Source organism: Siphateles boraxobius, unplaced genomic scaffold (assembly GCF_051911475.1).
Source record: "Siphateles boraxobius isolate OS27281-9 unplaced genomic scaffold, OSU_SipBor_1 6, whole genome shotgun sequence".
Classification (NCBI taxonomy): Eukaryota; Metazoa; Chordata; class Actinopteri; order Cypriniformes; family Leuciscidae; genus Siphateles; species Siphateles boraxobius.
In genome coordinates, this window is record NW_027509186.1 from 33,669,585 (window position 1) to 33,688,949 (window position 19,365).

The following is a 19,365-nucleotide window of genomic DNA, read 5'->3' on the forward strand; positions in this document are numbered from 1 at the left end:
CTGAAAACCACTGAGTACAGTGACTAAAAAACAATATTTTACTGCTGCTGTTATTAACTGCCTTTGTATTTAATGCTTCACTTTGTAAACACCGTTTTAATTTAACCTATTTCTGCGGTAGCGCTATTTTAATCCATCACATACGTTGCGAGCGAACTGATTGCACAACCTGATGCTCGAGACAAAATACAGACATCCCGGAAGTCCCGGGAGTCTCCCGCATATTGATTGCGGCTCCCTGATGCCCGCGAATTAGTTCAAACTCCCGAAATCTAGAGCGCGCAAGCAAGAGCGCGCGCGCTACACGGTTTGGAGCAGTCTCTTCTGTCTCGCATAGACAGAAGAGACTGCTCCAAACCGTGTAGCGCGCGCGCTCGGCAGAGCGCCTGAGGGAGAGAGACCTTGCATGTGTGTGCGTACCAGTAAACGCTCCCCGTGACGTAAGCAGACCAACTAATCGATAATGACATTCGTTGACAACGATTTTCATAATCGATTATAATCGATTTTATCGATTAGTTGTTGCAGCCCTACAAAAATTTGCTGAACATAAGTAAACACAACCACACCTTAGTGATCACATTTGCATATGCTTGACAAATGTTCTCTGGCAAAATTTCAACACAATCTCGAAAGTGCGTATCTATACCACGAAAGTTATTTCTCGTGCCATTTATACGGCAAAAATGTTTTTTGCGTGCATATGCTACGCACTGAAAACCCCTTGGTTAGGATTGGGGTGGGGAGTTGCGTGCGTATTAGCCTACACGCCATAAAGTGCGTATCATATGCACGCAAAAAACATTTTTTTGTGTATAAATGGCACGAGAAATAACATTTGTTGTATAGATACACACTTTCATGAGATCGGGCAGCAACATTCAGTCATTTTTATAGGAATTTGCACAGTCTGGAATTTTGTGTGAGGGTGAAAAAGTTTGCCACGCTATGGAAGCTTGTTTCCGCCACGAAACGATTTAAAAGATAACTCCGAAAAAATGTTCATCTCACAATTCTGACTTTTTCCTTGCAATTTTTTTAAACATAAAAGAAAAAAAAAGTCAGAATTGCAAGTTTATATCTCGCAATTTTGATTATATAACTCGCGATTGCAAGTTTATATCACGAAACATTGGGGGGAAAAGTTGCGAGATGAAAATACAAATGTGTGAAAAAAAGGTCAAAATTGTGAGTGTTGCAATTACCTTTATAATTTTTGATTCAGTGGCGGAAACAAGCTTCCATACTGCGCAGATTTTGATCGTTCAATTTGGTTAAAAAAATAAAATAAATAATAGCCACAATGACCAACAGAGAGCTGCTTAAAGGTACGGTCACATTAACAAAATATTGCAGTTAAAAATGAATGATCGATTTGAAAACGTTGAAAAATTTTGACCTGTGTAGCGACTTTTGAAGCACAGCTCTCACAGAAGTCGCATTCAAAACAAGCAGGTTTCTGTTAGTCAATGCATAAAGCTTGAATATGAGCGAAATCTGCGCGAGGAACTTTTTCACCACTACATGAAACTCAAGATCGCAAGGATTCCAATTGCAAAGGTTGGATTTTGCCCGCGAAATTTCACAGAGTAATTGTGATCGCCCCTTCTTAACTCCACGTACCACATTTCAATGGGACCATACAAAGCATGCAATTTTCAAGGAAACCGTTTGGGACTCCCTAATATCGGCGCCATATTAAAATGAATATTCCAGGTTAAATAAATTGAGCTCAATGGACAGCATCAAATACTGCGTTCTGTGTGGATTATCACAGAAAATTATTTAGAGGGTGGAAAAATAGACTTCCATTGTAGGTGCATAAACTTCTGTAACTCTTAACTTGCATCTGTGAATATTCCTTTAATTTGAGTCAACTTTGTTGAATATAAGTGGTTTAAATCAGACAAAACATTTGGTAAAAGTGGGGGGAAAAATGGACGTAGCAGAATAAGTGCATTTTAAAGAGCTTGGACAATTATGAGAGCGAGACGGCCATGATCAAATGTGCCTCTTGAATCGTGTAGAACAATCATGTGGTTAGTCAGTTAAGGCTGTGTTTGTACTAGAAGAGATATGATGACCCTCCACATTTACTGTTCTTGTCCACAGCTGATGACTCATTGCCGCTGAAATGGGGTCGGGCTAGTCTCAGTTGTTCTTTAGTAAGGAATGATCACTCCTCAAACAATATTCTCTCATTTAATATCATTCATTTACTATAAATTTTACAATTCTATAGGTACAGTATATAAACAGTCAAAAAAAGTGCACTTGCAGAAGGAGAAAGAAAGAAAGAAAGAAAGAAAAACACATCACATAAACAGTTCTTAAAACACAGATCAAAACAGGTCTGTCTGTGGTGCATAAGGATGATGTCACTGAGGGAACGGGGTACTGTGCCGGTCATCACCTCTAGATCTCCCTGTCATGGGTAACCAGCAAACCCAAAATATGTACACCAGTTCAAGTGTAAGATGAATTATGAATTACTGAAATATTCTTTCGTTCTGATAATTTACCTTGTTCGACTAATTACACGACTCTAACCCAACAGTAAAAGGGATGAATCTCACAAAGAAATACCTGGGAGCGGTTTTGTTCGAAAAATCACAAGAAATTAGACTTTGAAAATTATGATTTTTTGTTTTTATGCATTGTGACATTTATATCTGAAAATTAAGCATTAAAAATCATATTCACATTACTATAATCCAGCGATAAAAATATTTTTTCAGGTTTAAAATCATCATTTATTTTATAATTTAATAATATATTTTTTCACATTCTAGTAAGAAAAATTTGGGAACAAAATGTGCTTAATTGACACACACACACACACACACAAAAAAAAGTAAAAATGCGAAAAATCTTAATTGTCCCTAATTGATTTGTTTTTGCGTCAGGGTGAAATATTACATATACGTTCTTTGGGAGATTCACCCATTACAGACTCCAAAAATGTTTATTTTAATGATTGATATTTGTATGCAATTTTTGGACAAACCCTGATTGAGTCATAGTCCTACATTTCACTAAACGATTTAGCCATTAGTGGCCCGTGCAAATGACGGGTGAGGTTAAGTTAGACGATGACCTCCAACCCAAGCCAGAGCGGGGTGGAGGTAAACATCTGATATGCGCCAGATAGTGTTGAGCGATTTACAAGATCTGAACAGATGTTTCACCTTCTTTGATCTTTCAGAAGCTCTTTAAATGCATGGCCAATGCAACAGGGTAAATATCTGAGTGCATAAAAAGCTTTATGAGCTTTACTTTTTCTCACAGAAGACCAATATTTGGCTCTAAATTATTATAGAAATCTTTTTTTTTTTTTTTTTGCAGGTAAAAACGCAGCCTAACATGCATGGACCAATCAAATGGTCTTTTCTCATTTTTTGGAACATTGAAACTAAACCAAAAAAGGGGACATTCAATTGAGTCAATCCAACAAAGGTCTGATATGTCACAATGTATAAAATGATTCAGTGATATCTAGTTTAAGACCTAGGGATGTTATTTCTGTTGTTGATTGGTTTATCCCAGTCTAGTGAAGTCTAGATGATGGCTGTTTTACTTCACAAGATGGAAGTGTGTGTGAGAATCACAGGAGGAGTTACACACACACGCACAGTTGGATTCACCTCTACTGCCCGTGGCCCTCGCTAGGCAGCCGGGGAGATCTGTCCTAGGTGAACAGCTTTCTGAGGTCAGAGGTCAAAGGTTGCAGATGGACTTCATAACAAATGATCCAGATGTGTCTGGGTGTGGAAGGGTCACATTTGGGAGTGGGGGCGTACAAACCCAGAGACACCCGGAGCTGAAAGGAGGAGTCAATCAACGTTTAAAAACAGTACAATCCATTCCACACTGATTATTACATTTGACAGAACAACAGAACTTAAGCTCTAGTGAAGTATGGTCAATTACCCCACACTATAATTTAAATGAAATATTATATCTTTAAAGAAATTAACATTTTTATTTAGCAAGGACAAAAAAGGATGAAAAAAAATGATAGTAAAGAAACTTATAAATTACAAATAAATACTGTACTTTTGAACTTTCTATTCATTAAGAATCCTGGAAAAGTTCCCATTTTCCACAAAAATAATTTAGCAGCACAACTGTTTAAATCATTGATGATAAGAAGACATTTTTGAAGGATCATGTGAGACATAAGACTGGAGTAATGATGCTAAAAATTCAGTTTTGATCATAGGAAAAAATTACATTTTACAGTATATTACAATAGAAAACAATTATTTTAAATTGTAATATTTCACAGTATAACGTTTTTTACTGTATTTCTGAATAAATAAATGCAACCTTGGTGAGGAAAAGAGACTTTCAAAAAACTTTAAACATCTTACTGACCCCAAACATTTGAACGGTAGTGTATTATATACATATAACGTTCGTAGTATTATAATATATACGGTAGTTATATTCTATTATATTATAGTCCTTTTTAACTGTAGGTCAGCTGTCTAAGGTAGATGATCTTGATGAACATCTATGTTTACATCTTGAAAGAATTATTTCATATGAGTGTGTATTTTCACATTTATCCTGGTGTAATGTATTGCTCTATAGACTTCCATTGTAACTGCATTGCTGTATATATGATTACTGCATGTCAGAACATGTTTAAATGATTTTTCTGGCAATCCCAGAAGCCCTGAACTGACCTGAGGGGGGAGGTTGTGTGTGTATGGTTTCATGACAGGTATCGGTCAGGGTGTCCAGGCCCCTAACAGTTACACTGCTGCTTGGTCTGTGCGGCAGAGCCCCGGGGCTGTCTGAGCTGCCGCAGGGACGCGTCACCGTACTGGATCCCAGAACCCATCCGCTCCGGGTCCAACTCGCCTGTACGGGCACAAACACAACATTTAACCCTATAAAGCCTACTGTGTCAAATTTAAAACTCACATTTCTAGGCTTCCCAATTATAAACAAGACCAAAAAACCTAGTACATGCCTTCTGTCATCTGATTCAAGTATAATTCTAAAGCCGCCCACCTTCAAGTCTTTTTGCTGTGAAATCTTTACTGATTTGTATTAAGTAAATGTAATAACTTTAATATTGTTAGTAATATTTCAAGATGAACACTTACAGCACTGAAGCAACTAGGTTGATTATCCATACTGATTTTTTTTTTGAATAATCATGTTAAAATAGATAAAATATAATACATTTGAGGAACTTTTATCTGTTCATCTCTCAGTCATCATTGTATTGCATTGCATTATGTTTTGGAAACGCCAACGTTTGGGGGGGGGGGGTCCCTTTTAAAAAAAAGATTTTACGCTCACTTGACATGGTTTTTGACACAAAAAAGAAAAGAAAAAAAAAGAGTTAATGTGAATAATTGGAGATGGAAACGCATTTGCTATGTAATTTCTTCAAACTCAAGCGACTAATCAGCGATTTCCTCTGATGGTGTTTTATTTACAGTTGGTTCCTAGGTTACCAATACCACAATCATCTGCTCGAACAACTTGATGGAAACACACTTCATTTGGGTTTTTTTTTTTTGTACAAACTTTGAAAAGATTCCTCTCACATTTGGATGGAACCCCAGCTCATTACAATCTATCAGAATGAACTTTTTGGTCATATAAATATCACCAACTACACCAAAATGCATATTTTTGCTTAGTTTGGTTCTCGGAATCAGTTGTTGTGGTGTTGATTCACATCGTTTCTAGGTTATTGTGCAGAGCGATTATACGCTTTGTAAATAATTGCAAAAAGCTTCATTGGCCCAAAAAATGAACTATCACAAAAACCTAAATTTCACCTTTTTGGGCTCTGGCACAAAATGACCAGCTTGCATCATTTCACTAATCATATCATCAGCACATGGGAACGTGTGAACAACTACTAGTCAGGTGAAATCACTCAATCATATTGATTGGAAAAGCACAGACTGACTGCTATAAAAGGAGTGAAGAGGAGCTTCCAATCATTGAGTTGTTAGATCAAAGACCTTCAAGGGGAGAGATTCAACTGCAGTGCACACACATGCAATTTAAAAAATATATATTTCGGCTATGATTCTTTTTTCGTATGTCAGGCTTTGCAGAGTTAAACTTTATTTCTTTCACTATGACTACTGAAGCATTACAAAAGCATTTAGGCTCCGTCTGTCAATTAATAGCACATGTAAGTCTTACCCGACTCAATCTTGTTGAGGATGTTGCGAGCACATTTGAGAAAGGCTTCCTCTACGTTCTCCCCGGTCAAAGCACTCGTCTCCAAAAACATCAGCTCTGGGTGGAGGACACAGTCAGGTGAACACATCAAAATCAACCCTCTGATCATGCGGCAAAAGCTTTAGTGTTGTAAAGGTCCATTTGGACAGCTGTTATCAGGCTTGCTAAGCATCGGTTTCATTAAGGGTGCTTTAGTGTAAACAGCATCATCAGCAAGAACCAACTTATGGTCTTTAGACATCTCTACAGCACTCCGGTGACCAATACATAAGGGCTTGTAAATGAGCCGCTCATAAAAATCCTGCTGTTCGAACACGCTCCCCAACAGAGAGGAAGAGAAGCGCACTCTCTGCAGCGGCACACATCAGTTTGGACAATTATGAATATAAAAAGATCTCTCTAGATACATGACAAACAGCTGCCAGAAGCAAGTGAAAATGTATGTTGTCTCACACTGAGAGGCACAAATAGACAAAGAAATTGTGTAACTTGTAAATGTGAGGTAACTTTCAGATCCCAGTTACAAAAGTGGTATGCATGAAGAGCAGCCCTAACCGTTCTCCTGGGCAAAACGAGACGCCTCGAGGAAGGTGACCTCACGATCCGCATCCAGATCCTTCTTATTCCCGCACAGGATGATGACGATGTTGGGGCTGGCCAGCGTCCGTGCGTCCGTCAGCCAGTTAGTCAGAGCATTGTAGGTCTCCCGACTAGAAGACAGATAAAGTCAAATTTATGTAGCGCTTTTAATGAGAAGCACTGCCAAAGCAGCTTTACAGAAAATCATGATGTTAATGTAGAATGTCTTCAAATCTTCATGCCTTAGTCACATTTAGCAGATTAGAGCCGAGCAATAATATAGTTTAGATTTTGCAGCGTTACAAGTAATCAGGCAGTTAAGATATGCTATATAGTATTTATTGCCCTACACTAGTATACTCATACTGTATGTATGTGGATAAAGTTGGACATACTTGTAAATCCAACTTTACATAAAGCTGGGCAATAAAATGGTTATATTTCTGCAACAATATAAACACAGCCGTGATTTGCTTTATACTAATATATATATATCATATATATCACGTTAAGTGAGTATACTGTATGTATGCAGGTAAAGTAGTACGTACTGCATATATCTAACTTAATACATATCTGGGCAATAATAAACATACTGTTTTATGTGAGTGTACTGTTTATATCCGGGTAATGTTGGATTTACTTATAGTAGTTGTATGATTCATTATTAATTAATAATATGTTATTCAATTCGAGTTATTCAGCACTGCTGTCGCAAATCCTGCTAATTTGCAACAAAGATAATGTTATTTTGGTTATAGCCAACCAATAAAAATATCACAAGTCACAAAAATTATAGTCTTGAAAGTAGAGCTGCACGATTAATCATTAAAAGATTGCAATCTCAATTCAAACACCAACACAATCTTATTCCTAAATGAAAACGTCTATTAACTCTTTGACAAAAAAACGATGGAACGTTTAAATCTGCATTGGCAGATTTTAATAAATAAAAACAGGTGGATAGTGAAAAAGTGGGCAATTTAAATCAGAATATAGTCGGATCTAAACTTGTGCTAAGTTCACGCAATGTCATAAGTACCGTATTTGAGATGACAACACGTGGCGTTCTACGTGTCAATGGCAACACTATCAACGGCCAAACGAATCTGCAGCGGTCACTTGGTACAAGTTGGAGCTTTCATAAAGTTCCCAGTTTAAAAAGCTGTAATTACGACTTAATACGGTTATTTCGACTGGGCGTGAATGCACTTTTAAGTTGGTAATGGACTGTGGTGGGGGCTGCGCTAAATTAATCCAAATGGTGGTTCTTTGATTTCAAATCTATTGTTTTTTGCTATTATTGCCATAATCTTTGTTAAATAACCAGGCATTAAATTACTGATAACATTTGGCAACATTTCAGAAATGAACTATTACCAACAATAGTAGCCTAAAACAATGCTTTAATAGCTATTGATGAACATTAACCCATAGCATGTGTCGCTTAGGTGATGTCGAATGAAAAGGAAAGTGGTTTCAGAGGTACATTTTGATAACAATTATGAACAAATATTTATATCCTGCACATATATTTTGTGCAGATACCAGGAAGTATGTTGGCTTTGAGAGAATGGCCAGGTCTGTTACTAATTCAATATTTACCCTGCTTTCCACCATTTATAATCAGTCCCACAGAAACTGTATTGAGAGTGAATAACAGCAAACATTGATTTAACGTACTTCACTGTACTTCAACTCCGCTTCTAAGAAGTCCATGTCTTTAACCTTTGAGTGCTTTGAGAAACGATAAGACAATACATGACTCATAATGCCCTCCACATTTCTTTACTGTGCGTTCGTCACGCTTTCAGGGAATCTAGTTGTTTGAATCACTGGTGTCCAGGGCAACCATTAGCCTGTGGCCGGGCGACGGGGAGAAAGGGAGCGTGTTAAATGTGTTTGAGTGTAGAGCGGTGAAAGTGTCTCCGGTCTGCAGCTGCAGTGATGGCAGTTCAGTGCTGAAGGATAACCCTCATCAAACATACAATCCATCACTGTGTTCATCTCTCTCTCACTGCGCTCACACTCCGTCAAATGGACTCGCCAGAAGATGACATTTTATTACAGTGCTGTCAGTGTTTATTATTACTCCTTTGTCTTTGTCTCTATTACCATGACAGCTGCATAGCAACCTGGAGATGATCCAATTCAACGTCATAGTCAATCTCTCCATCTGCCTCTGATTTTAGAAATCTGTTTTATTTTTTACCAAAGTATAAAAATTTTCCCCCCGCGTTTACATTTTTCGGGATAAATTTTTTTTTCCGTTTTTATGTTTTTGTTTATTTTAGGTTTCAGACATGCAAATACACATATGTACCAGCAAAAAATAGTTTGTTAAATAAATTTCAATTATAATTTGATAATGCGTTTTATAATTATCAGTTACAAACTGTGTAGGTAACTATCAATTTTACTCTATTCTTCTCCCAATTGACCGGCCATTTACTTAAAAAAAAATAAATAAAAAAAACATTCACTTCCACATGTTTGACAATCGGAATATATCAGCTGGTTCATGACAAAAAAAAACAACAGTGTTTTAAAAGTTTAACAAAAATAAAATTGGGGCACTAAGCTTTCTGGATTCCATTTCAATGGTTTAACTGATTTTAATGTCTAATCAATTGAATTCATAAAACTTTAAAAGCTTATTGATTAAATTACGGACCTATAAACTGCATGCAACCATTTTGTTGCTTGTACTTGTGACGGGCAATGACAATAAAGTTGAATTAATTCATTAATTCATTATAACTTTCCTCCCCAGAAATTCTGTGTTGCGTTTTATTTTTTCTGGATTGATGATTTAATACAAATTTGTTAAAGATTATGGTAATCAAATGAAGGCATAGGCTAGCGCATTAACAATTCAATTTAAAAACATGGAAATAAAAATGTGTGATTATTTTTTTTTAAATGAAGTTAATCATTTTATTAGTACTAGTATTATTACTTTGAGAAGTATAATATTTGTGTCAGAATTTGAATTTCTATGTGTAGTTGATATGACAATAGTTTCTCAAATTAAACAAATCAAATTCTCAAATCAAGTCAAGAAAACATCACAAGCATCACGTGTGCTTGAGTATGTGAAATAAGAAACAACACCATTCATTCACACTGACTTAATATTCACAGACATATTCCATATTGCGATCATTGGGTGAATAATCACTACTTGTGATTTATTCACCCAAAATTCTGTGATATTCCATCATATACAGTAAATTCCATTTGTATGACTGGATTCCATGATTCCATCAGTTAATTTTCTATATCTAAAAATATTAATTTCATTCCATTACAAAATGTGTCTTTGCGGTCGCGTGACGGCCTTACCTTGTGATGTCATAAACGAGAAGAGCCCCTGCTGCACCACGGTAGTAACTGCGGGTCACTGACCTGTAAGACACAAGCAGTGAATGACTTCCACCAATCAAGAGTCAGCATACAGCAGTAAGGATATCCTAACAAGCCAATCACAGGCAAGTACCTGAAGCGCTCCTGCCCAGCCGTGTCCCAGATCTGCAGTTTGACCGTTTTTCCGCCGACGTTGACGACCCTGGAGCCAAACTCAACGCCAATGGTGTGGTTAGAGTCCTGTTTGACTGTGACAGAAGATGCTCAGTAAGAAGCAGATCTGACGGGCTGCTTAAAAAGGTTTGACTTTGATGCCTTTTTTGTGCCAGAATTAAAATTTTCATGACCATCTTCTCTAAGAGAAATGTTTTCTGCCGTGCCTTTAAGACTTTAAAGTCAATGCCCTCCTTGCATGTGCAATAAGATACAGCACTTTGCTGCTCTTACTCACGCACTGTGGGTTTGCTCTGCTGTCAGATCAAATATAGTTTAAGCGCCCCCATCCTTCAATAACAGCCTCTTTGAAAAGCCTTTTTTACATTGTGTCAACAGAACAATCCATGCTGAAATGAGCTGTACTCATAAGATTAGACTGAATTTATGTTATAAAAATAAATTTGCACTTGTGTATTTTTGTGGTGTTTAGAATGACAGGGCTCTACAGTGCGACCATTTCAGTGGCATTCGCGACTAAATTACTGCGTGCATCTGTGTAAAAATACTCTGGTGTAGAGATGCATGATATATCTGCCACCATATCGGTATATGTACATTTTTAATGTTATCGTTATTTGGCCAATATATTAAAGCTGATAAATAATGTATTTCCTTCAGCTGAGACACTGAGATGGGCACTGTTCGCCATGATGGTTTTGAATTCCTTCAAATATAATTGGAATCACTTTAAATGGGAAAATACAGTTAAGTGCAATGTGCTGCACAAGTCTGTCATATAGGCTACACAAAATTACAATGAGAACAATATAATTATGTGCTTGGGACATGGGGATATTTAATGGTGACACTTTTGTTTTTGTAATCAGGCTCTCACATTTTTTAGATCTAGATTTAGATTTATAGGCCAATATATAGGCAATTGGCTTGCAAATATAAAGAATTATCGGTTATCGATATCAGCCAAAATGTTCATAGCGGTGCATCCCTACATGCGTGCATCGACGACTCCATCGAAGCTCATGAATTGATGAAATTATACAATCAAAATAAAAACTACAACTCCCAAAATGCATCTAAACCACAAAATTGTTATGCTCCATACTGCAATTGGTTGCAAGATCACATCATATAGTTATCACACAAATTTATATTTAAAACAATCTCATAACATTATGCAACTGTAGTGGAAATGCATTCATGCCACTTCTGAGCTACATTAAACAATCTATGTAAATATACCTAAATGCCACTGCAGATGCAGCACTAAGATGGATTTTGTTGATACTGATTTCATCTGATTGATAACCGCCTGATTGTGTCTTATTATTGTAATTTAATTTGTGGATTGAATAAATTGAGCAACAATGAAGAGGGATCCAAAAGTTCCCATCACCACAAGTATTGCTGGATCCCTCTTCATTGTTGCTGTTTATTTTTTTCCATGAACTTTGTGATTGGGTAAAGTTGCATTAGAATAAATTAGAGAGAATAAACATGCACAAATAAACATCCAAAATCGACAAAAACTGGTGAATAATAAAAAGATTTGAGCTCTGAAACGTAGAGTGTTTTCATTGCAAATTGACATTTACTTTAAAATATCAAGTAACATTTTATTTGATTGATGACAACCCCTGTAGACTTTTTAAAGTCACTGCATATTTCATTTTCGTATTATAACACATTATATATGTGTCTTGGAAAACAACTTACAGGCAGGGTCATTCATAATTCACTCAAAGACTTCATTTCCAGCCTCTTTTCTTCATTTACTCTGTAAATTAAGATTGGCACTGGATTTTTTAAGCTTACTGACATGACTTTCATTCATTGCTTAACATGTCCACGTTTCAAATGCATGTAAAGCTACTCTGGTTTCCAAAGAATTAACATTCAAGGCCCCCTTTCTCTCTCCTGAATGCTTGGCGAATTAAAGGTCATGTTTTAATTCAAGTCTTTGTGAGAGGGAGACATTAATATGGGCTTACACTTGTTCTCTATGAACTGGTGAAGGAGGCATGATTTCCCAGTCCCAGCGCTGCCAATCACCAGGAACTTAAACAGAAAATCTGAAACCAAGAGGGAGAGAAAAAGAAAGAGAATCAATATCACTGTTGGGTTGCACTGGGAACATGTTTAAAAGGCTGTTTTGGATGTTGTCAGAGCGCTGGGCCATCCTGATATCCTTAATTCTAATGTCCTCCAATCGAGGCGTGTATTCTTCAAACAATTAAAACCATCTTGAAATGTAATGTTTATCGGTAGTGTATTTTTGGACCAATATTTTGCTAGCTTGAGATGACCTGCATCCGATAAAAAGTCGTCTTAACTTTAGAAAGCAAGATTTGAAACATTAGCATTTTAAACAAATTCACTCAAAATTTTAAAAGACAATATGTGCTCTCATGTCAAACAGGCATATTAAAAAGGCCCAAACATTGGCCAATGAGTCATTTTTGCTGATGTATTGATCCCCACCGTGATCTCTAGAAATTGGATTGCCATTGACTATAAAAGAAAAAAAATCAGTTGACCTCATAAATAATTTATAATTAGCCTATATGAGATAGGTAGCTATAGCTATATGAGCCGCAATTATATTGGACACTGAAAACAATACATTTCCTAGCGTTAGTCCGACTCATTTGCAGTGTCTGCTTCATTGGAATTATCCGCACGCGCACACACACACACACACACACACACACACACACACACACACACAAACACTGGATTTGGCACAGGTTTGATGCCTCACACTCGCATATGGCACTCACACTCCAACACCTACGGCATTTTGGCAATCCACCAAACCTGCATGTCTTTGGACTGTGTGGGGGAAACCAGAGCACCCGGAGGAAACCCACGCTGACACACGGACATTCAAAAGTCTCGAACTGGGGACCTTCTTGCTGTGAGGCGACAGTGCTACCCACTGAGCCACCATGTCGCCTGGACAATGCTCTTTAGATATTGACATCGGCCATTATACAACATACTGGTTGACCACTCCTCCTACACGATCACTTTATATCTAATATCATTCTCATTCAAAATTACATTATAGGCTTTTATAGGCTATTCATCAATTCAATACAATGTTAATAGTGTCAACTAAATTTCAAAGAAATGCATGCAGATCCTTACTGAAGACACAATGACATGATAGCAATAGGCATAGTCGCTCTCTCGCTGATGGTCTAATGATTTTGGAGTTAATTACTTAATACAATTTATCATCGTGCAAAAAACTGAAATCACAAGCTTTCATGTCAGGAAATGTTGCAGCGCTGAATAATGGTAGAATTGTGTTATGACCCATCCGGAGCCAATGTGAGATCCACCCAGAGAGGTCCCCAAATCTCAATAGATTTTTTGAATGGTTAAAATGAATGGGGAATGTGAGCGGAGGGTGTGTGTGGTGCAGAAGTTCAGTGAGGTCAGAGTGATTCTCGCCCCCGGCCGCAGGGTTCAGCAGCTGATCGGTGTGAGAGGAGAACTGTCCTAAAACTTCTTTGTGTTGGAAGAGGACACAGAGAAAGAACTATTTGCATGTGTGGGTATGACATGCACACAGCCATAACAGCTGGAACAGAGGAAGGTTTCAGGGGCATTCAGTGTTACAAAAGGAGGATGTAGACATGTCTATGAATCATAACTGAACAGCAGGAATATTCTCACTGATGATATTCTCACAATCATGTCAGAGTGTTTTTTATTTCTACATTAGATGTCTACAGTCAACAAAACTCTGCATGCAACACATATACATTAAAAATACACAGCACGCAAATCTGAAGCAAAATAGCCCCTTTTTAAAAAGTACATTTAACTCTTTCCTTGCCATTGACAAAATGTTTTTGCAATCCATGTTTTCATTGTTATCACTTATTATATATATATTCAGTGATATGAATAAGTTAGGACACCCATGCTAAAGTTGCCTAAAAAGAGGAATAAAAAAATCATCTTTTTGAAATTGATCTTAATGCGTTAATTAGAAAAATGAGGAAAAATCCAACCTTTAAGGACACCAATTTTCTTTGTGTATGAATAATGTATCATAAATAAATAAATTTTCTTCCTTAAAATACAGGGTGCATAAGTCAGGGCACCTAGAGATTGGCATGGGGTACTTTCCATAAGATCATCTTTCAATGCAAATCATACCAGCTATTAGCCTAACACCATGAAATAACACCATGCCAATCTCTAGGTATGGTGAAGGGTGTGTGATGATGTGGGATATTTCAATTCCAAAGGCCAAGGGAACTTTATCAGGATGCATATTATCCTGGATCCATGAAATAACTGGCCTTTAAAAATAAAAATCTGCCTGCCTCTATGGGAATTTAACATGGGTGTCCTGACTTATGCACCCTGTATTTTAAGGAAGATCATTTATTTATTTATTTACGATACATTTTTCCTTCACAAAGAAAATTGGTGTCCTTGAAGGTTGTCATTAAAATAATTGTCCTCATTTTTTTAATTGAGGCATTAAGATGATTTTTTATTCCTCTTTTTAGGCAACTTTAGCATGGGTGTCCTAACTTATTCACATCACTGTATGCATGCACATATATATATATATATATATATATACACATATACACACAGACACATATATATATAGGCCTATATTATATCTACTGAAAGTATTGAATCTCCTGATCAAAACAAGTCAACAAAAAATTCTCAGCTTTCAGTTCAAATTTTTGTTTTTTTAATGAAATGGATCCACACTCAAGTGTTGATAAAAAAAGACATGAAGCTAGAATAAAATTGTCTTTGTCTGTTTGTTTTTTGCTCTGCTCTTTCTTTTGATATATTGCATGTTCAAATTATAAAATATTCTGGGAGCCATGAAAGTTGTGAAAATGATAAAAAACACTGGCACAGACTGGCAACTTAAAAAAAATTCAGGGAAATAAAAAACAAATTAATATAAAATGTAACTATTAAAATTAACCTAATCTAACATTTAAAAGATTATTTTAGTATTGTCCAGAAAAAGTATTATATCTAGCCTAATATAAGACGCTGCAGTGTACCTTCAGGCATAGTTCACAACATGATCCCGTCTACAATGGCTAGACCTATGTTTGTTTACATGCACAACTTTTGTTTCAATCGGACTGAATTCATTCTGATTGATAATTCTGAACGTAGTGTTAACATGAACGCTAAACATGTGATTGGGTTTATATGTCACAAGCTTCAAACCGGAATATATGTTTGACATGCGCACACTGCACGAATATACAGAGTTTTTCCCACTGTTTGCGTTCGGGGCGAGCTCAATCGGATCGATTAAGGTGTTTACATGAAGGCTTTTCAGTCCGATTGAGCCGTCAATCCGATTAACGGATTATTTGGTTGCATGTAAATGTAGCCAGTGCTTAAAATTCTGTTTAGACAGGAGAGCATGGTTTTGGAACAGATCTATCATGAATATTCAGTCATAATGGACAAAGGTAAAACATGCAAGGACCTTCAATGGATAAATCACTCCTGCAATCACTCTTTAGGCATAATAAATCATATTAAATGAAGTGGTCCGGACTCAGACAGTCAGCTAATGGGTGCTATTTCTGGTGCGAGTGTGTGTACTCTGACAACTTGACCTTGAGCTTGTCTTCATGGAAAAGCAATTGGCGAAATGTTCACAGCCGGTCTGTACAGATACTAGCAGTAGCCTACCTTAAAAAAAAAAAAAACATCAGATTTTTGACACTTTTGAATGTTTCAGATGAAATTTCTTGGGCGTCATGTGCCTGATGTATCAGTTCCCTTTAATGAACTTCAAAGCAAGCGAAAGGGAAGTGAAAGGGTTTTGAAAAGGGATGTCAAATATTAAAGAGGACTGATTAGGTCCAAATTTAACAATAAAAAATATGAATAGCCAGTTTAGATGCAGAACAGCACTAGTATGAAATCCAGGCCAAAGGTATTTCAAAGTAATTATCCACTCCATATTTAGCAACAAGGCAAACTACGTCAAAGAAGATAATCTGGTTAACAAATGACTCATTTCACTTCCTGTAAGAGAGTTTGTTGAAAACACAATGTACGGTATGTAGGGCTGCATAACTAATCTTAATAAAACACGAAATCATGATATGGCTGCAATTTAATAAATATATTGACGGTACGGTGTTCTTAAAACACAAGCAGCTCATCCGTCGGTTGAATGCGCATTTGGCGAACACAACCATCTTTCATACTTGTAATGAGAAACAAAAGAGAAGCTTTAAGGACTACTTGTGGTTTTTGGTTAAAATAAAAGTTTGATGGTTTGATGTTGCGTAACACACACCATGTCAGATGCTATCTAAAAAAAATTATAGGCAAAAACATCAATATTCTATGAAATATAAGAGATCGTTTCAGTGGCTTTTGGCCTTGATTTGTTACAGTGGGACAGTTGAGTCATACTAGGTCTGATGGCAAATGCTACAGTGAAGTCACTCTTATTCTAGTAGAGATCTCTGCATATTGTCTCCTGAGCGAGCAATGGATTGTCATTAAGTGTAGCCCTGGAGATTGGCTAAGGATATCAATATGCCATAGAAGAGCAATTACAGCGCCAGGGCAAGATGCTCCTTTTTTATTGTCATTGAAAGGTGAATTGTAGGCCAAGTTCAATGAAGCAGACTCAGTTTCACAGGGTATTGATGGGGGGTTGGAGGAAAGAAAGGAGAGATGTGAGTGAGGGGAGAGATTTCTGCAACATGAAACTACTATCCACATTAACTACATGAATATTTTATGATCTACTGCACAAATACATCAGTCGATTATCAGATAAAATATATCTCTGATTCAACCAGTGATTAAAAGTGGTCATGCTGTGACAGATGGTTTTTAGAAATGGAAAAAGATATTACCCAATGATTATGAAGATAAAAACGTGTTTTCTTTGGAAGAACATGCACTGATAAATCATTAAAGGGATAGTTCACTCAAAAAAATTAAATTCTGTCATAGCCCTCATGTCATTCCAAACCGCTATGACTTACGTTCTTCTGTAGGACATAAAAGATGATATTTTGAAGAATGTTGGTACCAAATAATTTTGGTTAAATTGACTTATACTGTATGGACAAAATTAACACAAAAACATTTGTCAAAATATCTTCTTTTTTTTTCAGAAGAAAGAAAATCAAACAGGTTTGGAAAAACATGAGGCTGAGTAAATAAATGATGACCCATTTTTGGGTGAACTATCCCCTAAGAAGAAGAGCATGAATGCGTATTAAGATGGTAGCCTATATAAGCAAAACGTTTGTATAAAATCAAATAACCAGCATTAGTGCAGTGACACTCTAGGATTTAAAGAAGAAAAATACATCTATTGTAATAAACATTCTCCTTTTCAATGGATCAATGCTAACCACATCAAGGACAAGTGGAGCTTGTTTGAATACGCGATGTTCTATCAGTGTGTAAAAATGAAACAGAACAAAACACAGTTCATGCAGAGCAATAATGCATGATGTCGATACAGGAAGTCAGCACAGATTCAAACTATCCTTAAACCACAGATGTCAAGTTTCTATTAAAGCTGCTGTAAGAGATTTCAGCCATTTTGCTAACTTCCACCTGGCCAAGTCAGCCACTCAACAACACACTCTTCAAAATCCTATCCGACCTCCTTAAGATATCTCTATATAAAATATAAAATCTATAAAGTGAGGGACAAGCTTACAGTTTATGTCAAGTTTAGGCTTACAAGGGTTAGGTGCTTCTACATCAGTGTTATTCGCCTATCATTTCCCTATGGTTTTAAGGAGAACTTATGAGTAGGGTTATGTTTAGGGGTTGGGATATGGTTTCAGACAGGAATGTTGTTCCAGGATTCAACCAAATGTGATGATATAATTCTGAAAAATCAGACGTGCCACACCCTTACTGGTGTTTACAGGGACCAAGACTGTCAAAGACAGGTGTATTTTCTCTAGAATATCTGTCAGGTAGTAAGGATATTATTTATGTGGTATTGTGTGGTTTTACCCAAAAAATAGCTTACAGAACTTCTAAGTAAATACTGCAATGTATTTGTTGTTTTATTGGGATTATCAACAATTATCGGATCAGTTTGTCAGTTTTTACACTTATATATATAAACACACACACACAAAATTTTAGACATCACCAGTGCAACAACCTCAAGCGTGCAGCTGATCTGACAGGCCCATCTGACAGTATGTACATTTACTAATAAACACATAACTTGCACACAGCATGACCACGCCAGAACTACAGTTGCGAGTATAAGGTTATCCTATGATAATACTACGTACTAGTGAATATTGGCGTAAAAATTAAAGGTTTGGAGTAAGAAATCGTTTCCCTTATGGTGATGTTTATAACACACACACACACATGCACGCGACAGCACTCATTAGCTCTAAGCACTAACAACAACACAATTGAACTGTCATTACCGTACGTCTCTGACATGTCGGTCCCACCGATAAAACCAATAAACCGGGCAGACGATACTCTTTATTCCCTTCTTCAGATAAATGCTTTGCTGTGTTTTAGTTTCTGTGTGTAGTGGTGGTAGCCAACAGGCTAACTGCTAACGCCTCTCACCGTTTCCTGTTTAACAACACACAAACCTGCGCGTGCACAAGGTGCTCGCGATACTGACGTGATGTCATGACGCGAATTTGCCAATAGAATTTGCCATATAAAAATTGTCATGTTTCACCACATAACCAAAATAAATAAATATTAAATTAAGTGTTAAATACGGAGTTAAGACGCGTTTTAGTTAAGCACTCGATTTAATAATGGAAATAGCCTATTATTTAAAATTGTAGGTGATTGTAAATTAGTGTAGGCTACTCTAACCTGGACAAGTTGAGTGCCCTGAACTTTCACAGACAGTTAACATTTTATAAAGCTTTTTGGCGAGTTAATGCATATGATCTACAACTAAAAGGCTTTCATCTAATATACATCAATATATTTACATAATTTAATAATAGTAAGTTCGCTCTCCCACGAGTCCCG

At 36.7% G+C, this 19,365-nt stretch overlaps 1 protein-coding gene across 1 annotated transcript; it reads right to left on the reverse strand.

The window, feature by feature from the left end:
* Window positions 1-1,843: 1,843 nt before the first annotated feature.
* rab4b (RAB4B, member RAS oncogene family) lies at window positions 1,844-18,991 on the reverse strand. The gene is made up of 8 exons (XM_077207088.1): window positions 18,792-18,991; window positions 12,330-12,410; window positions 10,298-10,412; window positions 10,144-10,206; window positions 6,775-6,929; window positions 6,181-6,276; window positions 4,692-4,869; window positions 1,844-3,820 (listed from the first exon to the last, which is right to left on the reverse strand). The coding sequence occupies exons 1-7, from the start codon at window positions 18,805-18,807 to the stop codon at window positions 4,754-4,756; spliced, it is 642 nt and encodes a 213-aa protein (XP_077063203.1). The 5' UTR covers window positions 18,808-18,991; the 3' UTR covers window positions 1,844-3,820; window positions 4,692-4,753.
* Between the last annotated feature and the right edge of the window lie 374 nt (window positions 18,992-19,365).